At 39.4% G+C, this 7,662-nt stretch overlaps 3 protein-coding genes across 8 annotated transcripts in view; 1 reads left to right on the top strand and 2 right to left on the bottom strand.

Annotated features, from left to right (window-relative positions):
* The window catches only part of pgap4 (post-GPI attachment to proteins GalNAc transferase 4), an 8,622-nt gene extending 3,839 nt beyond the window's left edge, over positions 1 to 4,783 (bottom strand). Inside the window, exons 1-3 of one of the 6 annotated variants that reach the window (XM_025058391.1) lie at positions 4,645 to 4,783; positions 3,916 to 4,351; positions 663 to 1,544 (exon numbers count right to left, since the gene is read on the bottom strand). The gene's annotated coding sequence lies outside the window, so the exon portion shown is untranslated. Of the gene's footprint in view, positions 1 to 662; positions 1,545 to 3,915; positions 4,566 to 4,644 lie in introns of those variants that run through there. The other 5 variants (XM_025058392.1, XM_025058390.1, XM_025058393.1 and 2 more) reach the window with 5 other exon arrangements.
* Positions 2,285 to 4,786, top strand: LOC103383170 (myelin and lymphocyte protein-like). The gene is made up of 4 exons (XM_008316204.2): positions 2,285 to 2,374; positions 3,927 to 4,094; positions 4,283 to 4,408; positions 4,694 to 4,786. The coding sequence occupies exons 1-4, from the start codon at positions 2,285 to 2,287 to the stop codon at positions 4,766 to 4,768; spliced, it is 459 nt and encodes a 152-aa protein (XP_008314426.2). The 3' UTR covers positions 4,769 to 4,786.
* A 1,718-nt stretch (positions 4,787 to 6,504) lies between these two features.
* LOC103383168 (galectin-related protein-like) lies at positions 6,505 to 7,596 on the bottom strand. Its single transcript, XM_008316201.3, has 3 exons — positions 7,418 to 7,596; positions 7,014 to 7,197; positions 6,505 to 6,747 (listed from the first exon to the last, which is right to left on the bottom strand). Exons 1-3 carry the CDS (start codon positions 7,504 to 7,506, stop codon positions 6,604 to 6,606), a joined length of 417 nt encoding a protein of 138 aa, XP_008314423.1. The 5' UTR covers positions 7,507 to 7,596; the 3' UTR covers positions 6,505 to 6,603.
* Positions 7,597 to 7,662: the final 66 nt, after the last annotated feature.

The following is a 7,662-nucleotide window of genomic DNA, read 5'->3' as shown; positions in this document are numbered from 1 at the left end:
AAACTATTTATTTGATTTAAATATCTGTTTTGTGTAATAGTAAGTGTAATGTGGTGTAAAAATGTGTGTAGAAAGATGGTCAAAACACCAGAAATAATTAAATTTTAAATTTTATATTATATATAATATTAAAATAATATTTGAAGAATATTTAGAGGTGAGGAGAATTCTGTGGCTGTGGCTCAGTGGAAAGTGCAGAAGACTGGCACAGGTCAGCAGGGAAACATGTCATTTATAAACCGAGGAATGTCAACTCCTGGCTCCATCACAAAGCACAGCTGACAGAAGCAAAACCAGATTCCTCTGCTAGAGAAATAATAGAATGACAGGAAAAAAATCAGATAACCTGCAGGTTTAGAGCCTGAAAGGACAAATAATTGAATCCTTGACTTTTTTTTTTTGATAGAGTTAAGTTATTCTTAATCTTATATTATCTTCAAAACGGTGAAATTCTTAATCTTATATTATCTTCAAAACTGTGAAATTCTATGCTGCTGCAACAAAGATGTCCCCCTGTGTCCCTGTTCCTATTCGGCAGACATGCCCTGCACAGTTAGAAGAGCAGCAGTGTATTTGAAGTGTGAACAGTGAATAATTGAAGATAAGATCAGGTTCCACTGACAGACCAGAGACAGAGGGCAGATTCTTGTAAACATACGGACCATAAGACCAGAAGAACATCTTCACTACTGCTCCCACATTCTTCCACAGGGAGAACATTGAGGCGGTGACAGACCTGCTGCCAACACAACATCTATACACCTATAAAGTTCAAATTAGGAGATGTGAAAAATAAACATAATTAAAATAATCATTCAAATCATTCAAATGTATAATAGGCAAATATGAGTGAATAGAGAAAATATGACTATAGCTATAATATAATAAATAAATATACAATATCTTTAAGTATCTGTTGGTTTTCAAGCTAACCTTTAGCTTTCTCTTGTTTATTGATTTAACTTTTTTTTTTAACTTGCTGTAAGTTGCCATTAATTTAATTTTTTGACAAATTTAAAGGATGTTTGGGCAAAACTTTTGCCTTCAGATCATAGCAGTAAATTGTTTTCTGGGTTTGCCCATTCACTATTGATAATTTCTACATTATTTTTGGTTGCATTTTAGACTAATTTAGGCTAATGCAGAGATATTTTCGATTGTGATTTGTCCTTTCGTTTTAAACTGTTTTGTGTTGACTTCTAGCTACCAATTTTATGGTTAGCCTTAGCTAATTTGTCCTGTGTTGGCACTGGTCAAACACATGACTCTTTCTTCATCAGGGAGTCTCTGTTATCTGTGTCTGAGCATCTTTTTTTGACCCACAGTCTCTAATATCGTGTGTCTTTTTCACACCTCTCACTGTGAAGAAAGCAAACACGGCAACAGTAACTCTGGGTTTGGCAGAGTGGAGCAGCAAAGCTGTCGACAAACACCTCACATAATCTGTCAGCAGGATCCAGTTTCCTTACGGTGCCACCTGATCCTCCGGTCTTGGTGATAAAAACCCAGTCTTGGTGTTGACCATGTCCTGTCGTTCTGCCCATCTCATGTCCAAAAACAATAATAATAATATTAATAATAAGCCCACAAGAATTCAGCAAATCTAGCTTTCCTGCAAAACATCTTCTAGCTTTATTTTGAAGCCTTTTAGTTTTGTTGTTGCCTCATTGGTGAACCTCCACCAAACACGTGGTGAACTTAAGTTTATTTCTAGACCTTTACTTGTTGTATTTTTGGCAACTTTTAGCTGCTTCTGATGGCAAATTGGCAAATGTTAGCATTTGGTTACGCTGTAACTACTACTAGCCAGTTGTTGCTTACAGGCTAGTTAACATTGTTTTCCATATTTTATAAACCTAAGTTATTGATTCGCCTAATAGTTATTTAGCACAGTTAGTTAATATAAAGCTTTTCTGGTCAACGTTGAGCTGCTCTTATTAAATCTAAACTTAAATATTCTTCTGAATTGGCGCCATTTTCCAAAGAAATGCATTTCGTCGCCATTGTTATTCTTGTTTAAAAACACTCGGCCTGTCTGTTGTTGTTGTTGTTATTGTTGTTGTCGTCGTCACTGCTGGTCTCTGTGGTAACTAATGAGTCACTCTTGTAACGTTTAAACCTTGATTTGTCGGTGTTTCAGCGCTGACCTGTGCGTGTGCGCGCGGCCGGGTGTGTCTCTCTCTGCCCTCGCCTCATGGTGCGTTCACTGCTTGATACGGCAGCGGCTGTGGGTCTGAGGATCAGTGTCATCAGTGTCAGCAGTGACAGCAGTGACAGCAGCAGCATGGCCTCGAACACCGCCACCTTGGTGAACCTCCCCAGCGGAGGAAAAATATGTACGACCATCCCTGACATCCTCTATCTCCCAGAACTGGTAAGCAAGAACTTTTGCGCACAGTTTTACAGACAGTAGCAGTTGCCAAGTCAACTTATTAGTATTTTTTTATTAGTATTTTTGCACATTAGTGACCCTAATTAGTCACTTTAATGCACGAGTAAGATACGGTTTCTTTATTTGGGGGAGATACTTTCCCGTGCTGTGGCGTTTACTCTGCGCGAGGGCATCTTTACGCACGACCGTGACAGGTTCACGGAGCCGCGGGACACTTCCACAGTACACGCCGTGGTGGTCCTGTTACTTTAGTCCTGGTATACACTAACTACCACAGAATGACAGTGGTGACTACTACCTACTACAAACCTAAGTCATGTGTATGGAGATTTTTACGCACTGTGCGTAACTGGGTACTTTTACGCGCAGATTGTTTTTATTATTATTATTTGCGGTGGCGGTTTGACAAAGACAATTTAGCGTTGGATTCAGTCACTCACGCAAACTACAGTTATTAAGTATACAATTTAGCGTTGGATTCAGTCACTCAAACTACAGTTATTAAGTGCGACGGAACAGTCGTGCTCTCGTAGCGGCTGTAAACTCTGTCGTTGCGTCGCGTTAATAGATGGACTAAAATCATCAACTTGGCAACTTGGACTTTCATTTTTAAAAATTGAAAATACAGTCAGTCGGTTCAACGGAAACACACACGTTTCTCATACGTTCAGACTGTACAGCCTGCACTACTGCTCCCCGGGTGTTGCATTAAATGCCCTTAAAATAAAACACGATTTTTACCTGGTGTGTGATTAGTTACTTTACATGGCAAGTTTATCATGTTTTTTGTTTGTTTTTTTTTTTTTTTTAACTCTGTCACACACTGATTGGATGGTTTAATAATCTACACTGGCGACACATTTATTCTATTAGATAATATACGTGTTACTGCGGGACAGTTGTCGACACTGCTGGGACAATTCTTTGCAAACTCGGGACACTTTTACACTACGCAGTGGTTACGCTCCAGCAGACAAACACAAGGTGTAAACACCGATGAATGCAGAGGACAGCGGGTGGGCGTGGCATTGTGAATAATGCAGTCTGTCCATCATCGCAGGTGTCATGTGAACAAAGACATCCTGCTTAGCGAGGACAGAATTATGGAGACGTCCAACAACAACAAAGAGCTCGTAGTGATACTGCGGGGTTATTTTAAATGCTAGTTTGAATAAGCAGCGGACATATGAGCTGTCTGTCCTGCTCATGTTAGACCGAGCCTTCTACACTGAAACACTGATCCTCCTGATCTGGGCTTTAAAATACAAAACAAATAATATTTTTCGGAATGTTTCTTTTATATATGAACACCCAATAGACTGTTTTCCATTGATAATTTTGATCATTCGTATCTTTTTGGTTATCAAAACTGTGATTACATTTGTTTTAGAAACCTGATTTATCTCAAGTGTCCACAGGAGGGAGCTGTTGAACAATAGCCCTTGTTTGCATGTTGTTTGTTTTAGTTTTTTTTGTGTGTGTGTATGTGGATGCACTTCTTTGACTCAAAGCCTGAGTCTTACCTGTTCTGCAGATCTTTGGTGGTCTGGTTTGGATCCTGGTGGCCTGCACCCTGGTGGTGCCACAGAACCCTCAGGGCTGGGTCATGTTTGTCTCTGTCTTCTGCTTCGTCATGACCTTCATTTGGACGATGGTGTTTGCCTGCGGGGGACACAACAACCGCAGCAGCTGGGCAGCAGCTGTGAGTAACACCACAGATTGGTGGACATGTCAATTAGGTCTGGGATGTGATGCTTTTACACCCTGGTACCTGTAGGTGGAGACAAATGACAGCTGTCAGATAATCAGTAATGTCTGTAAATGTACGAGGTCCAAAACTGAAGGCTTGTCCCTTGTGTTCTCCGTGTTCTTCTTCTCTCCGTCTTCTAGGACTTCATCTACCACTTCATTGCCGCCTTCTTCTACCTTAGTGCCTCTGTGGCTTTGGCCAAAGTGACTCTGGAGGCGAAAGATAAGTCAAACTTCAAGAACTATCAGCTGGACATCTCAGCTGTGGTGAGTCCAACAGCACCATCTGCCGGTATTAATTAGAAATAACTCTTTGGTCTATGAATTATTTATTTTTCGTAGATTTATTTTGTTTAGTCTTTGTATCTGTATTGTTTCCTTTTGTCTTGTATTTTATTTGCATATTTTTTATTATTATTTTTTCATTATGCAAGATTGTTTAGTCTTTGTATCTGTATTGTTTTCTTTTGTCTTGTATTTTGTCAAGTATTTTCCAGACTGACCTTTTTTAAGGAATAAGACTGAGATCTGAGTTTCCCGTTTCTTTCTCAGGTGTTCTCATACGTGGCCACTCTGCTCTACTTCATCCACACCATCCTGTCTGCCATCAGATGGAAATCTTTCTAGATGTTTAGTGTTGATGTGATCAGCACCAGAACTGGACTCTCAGATGAAAACAAAAAAAACCCTGAAGAACTCAGATGATAGAGATTTCATCTTTGGTTTTCTGTTTCTGCTGGAGGAGAAGGACAAGGACCAGGAGTGAAATGGATCACCACAGCAGAGGGGAAAACATTGGCAGGAAACCTCCTGACCTCAACAGGAAGTCCACATCCTCCTGACCAGGATCACACTTTTCTGTAGACTGGGCAACATTCTTTGATCAGAACCACGTTAGCTTGACTAGCATTACTTTCTTCACGATCAGGATTACATTCTTACAAATAGAATCTGGACAACGGTCCTGTGGTGAGGACTACGGTCTCCTGATCTCCCCCCCAGATCTATGGAACCATCTATGGTTTTGAGAAAGTTCTCAGGTCGTTTACATCGGGAGAAAAGAGGGTTGAGTATAGAAGCTTTTGTTTTTTTAACCTGCCTCCTCGGCTGTAGCAGGTGTTTGTATAATTTTGTTCTTTAATGTTTTTTAAAAGCTCTGATGTGTCTTATTTTATATTTTTATAATTCCATTAAACAATTCAGAACTCAAATGTATATCACAATGGGAAATCTAGCTAGAACGTAAGTTTTTTTTTCTACTTTACTATTATATGTTTATGAATATATGGCATTTAAAACTTGACTTTAGATTTTTTTGTTTGGATTTTTTAATTTCCAGTTACTAAAATTAAACAGTTATAATTTGGGAGCAGATTAAGCCAGAAATGAACTGTACAGTATTTTTTAAAGGTTTTTCATAATCCCATTTCCAAACAGCTGTCTGTAAATAAAACCTGATTCTGATCAGAGGCTCTGCTCTTCAGTTTCTTTCGCTAACATATGTATTTTGGGCCAAATCAAGGTACTGCAAAAATAACCAGAAAATACACATAAAAACCACGATTAAAAAAAAGTAGATCTTCACGGGGTTTAGATAAAAATAAACCAAAACAACGGCTAAACCCTCATCTTTCTGTGTTCTGTGTTTCAGTGAGGTTTTTTTTCGTGGGTTTTGTTTGTTTTGTTTTTACGACCAGTTCTTCTTTATATATATACAAGCAGAAACGTTGTTGCTCAACCTTTGACCAAACGTTTGTGTGTCTTTGTGGACTCATCACTTTGGCTAAGGGTCCATTATGTCTGGTGACATCTGATGAATTTTTCATCAACACTGTCATCGGGTGGACAGGGCGGGGGGCTGGGCGGAGTAGATGGGTGCTGAAATATTAAAGGTGGATGGTTTGAGTCCATACATTATCTACAGCATCTATTCTGTAGGGTTGAGTGGAGGACCTGACACCGGCGGAAAGGTTACAAGTTACATGGTCACCAGATGGCCAACATCAAAACAACCCTCTCCCCCAAATGCCTCTCACATTTCTGCTAATTTTCCCTGTTAACCTAATGACATGTATGTACCATCGAGGAAGACGTCTGTAATGACCTCATCAATGTTACATCATCTTAATCCAATTAGAAGAACTCCATTCCTATACATTCATTCCTATATTCCTATACACACACACACATATATATATGTGTATATATATGTATATATACACACATATATATACATACGTATGTTATATATATTTATACATATATATTCACACTTATATTCACAGTAGTTTACACCTAAAACTCTACCAGCATTCACGTAAAATTCACGCTCCGTTCACACCAGAATTAACACTGACTAACTGTGGATTTCAATGAAATGTGAAGTCATCACCTCATTATTTAATTTTTTTTTTTTTAAGTATCTACAGTATTTACAGTCTTTGTACAGCATGTCACCCCCTTCAGGCCAGTTTGGTGATACCAACGCTGCCTTTGATCCACAGTGTGTCAATGTCAGGCAGTGACGTGATTCTGTGCTGAAAATCAAACAGCTGCTGTCCGTCCACAAGGACACGGAACCGACCCACTTCACAGAAGAGTTCCATCTGTGGAGACACAGAGACAGAACGGTTGTCCTTCTGCACATACTGATACGATGGCACAATAAACGGCAAAATAAAATAAACCAATGTATATTTGACGGTTAGTTGTTAATTTTGAAAAATGTCGACACGGTGTCGTGAAACAAAATGTTGTGATATTTTACTGTATCAATATTTTCTTACACCACAAAGATTTAATTTAAAAAAAAAGATTTTTTTTAATATTTTAGTTCAGTGAGTGCAGAACGTTGTGGGTGAAGTAACAAGACCTTGAACGGCAGATCTTTGATGAAAGGGAAGAACGGCACAGCTCGCTCCGCGTCGCCCCATGACCCAGACGTACAGGCCCGTCGCAGAATCTGACGGTCCTTGAATCTGACACAGAGCTCCAGAGCTACATTAGGAGGTGGCGCTCTGGACGTTCCACAACCGCACGTTAGCGCCAGGTAGAACCTAGACAGGAAATAACACATAAACAGAGAACGATTAGAAAACAACGTCACTACAGTAGGAAAGAACTGGAAGAATGGATGGATGGATGGATGGATGGATGGATGGAAATACAAACAGACACATATTTACAGAGACACTGAGAGAGAGTTAAAGACAAAATGATTGCAAGGTTTATGAACGTAAGATCGTCTCAAAGGACGGAGGAGGAGGAAAAACTCACCGGTCAGGACAAGGATCCACAATCCCAAAAACCACCAACTTCTTCCCAGGTTGCAGTCCACCTGAGATAGGACCACGGAATGGAACCATCTGTGCACACACAAACACACACAAACATTTATACACAGACTGTTGATTAACTTTTTTTATAGAACAGTGAATAAAATGTAAAATTTTAAAAAGGGGGAAATGGAAAGAAAATAGCAGAAACAAATGGAAGACTTTTATGTAGGAAATGAAGTTTGT

This window comes from Cynoglossus semilaevis, chromosome 9 (assembly GCF_000523025.1).
Source record: "Cynoglossus semilaevis isolate Cse_v1.0 chromosome 9, Cse_v1.0, whole genome shotgun sequence".
Lineage (NCBI taxonomy): Eukaryota > Metazoa > Chordata > Actinopteri > Pleuronectiformes > Cynoglossidae > Cynoglossus > Cynoglossus semilaevis.
This window is presented reverse-complemented; position numbering and strand designations above follow the sequence as displayed.

Coding starts and splice junctions, on each gene's coding strand:
- LOC103383170 (XM_008316204.2), top strand. CDS start 2,285: ATGGCCTCGAACACCGCCACCTTGGTGAACCTCCCCAGCGGAGGAAAA. Junction 2,375..3,926: donor TCCTCTATCTCCCAGAACTG/GTAAGCAAGAAC, acceptor CCTGTTCTGCAG/ATCTTTGGTGGTCTGGTTTG. Junction 4,409..4,693: donor AGCTGGACATCTCAGCTGTG/GTGAGTCCAACA, acceptor TTTCTTTCTCAG/GTGTTCTCATACGTGGCCAC.
- LOC103383168 (XM_008316201.3), bottom strand. CDS start 7,506: ATGGTTCCATTCCGTGGTCCTATCTCAGGTGGACTGCAACCTGGGAAG. Junction 7,198..7,417: donor GTGGATCCTTGTCCTGACCG/GTGAGTTTTTCC, acceptor TTTCCTGTCTAG/GTTCTACCTGGCGCTAACGT. Junction 6,748..7,013: donor TCAAAGATCTGCCGTTCAAG/GTCTTGTTACTT, acceptor GTGTCTCCACAG/ATGGAACTCTTCTGTGAAGT.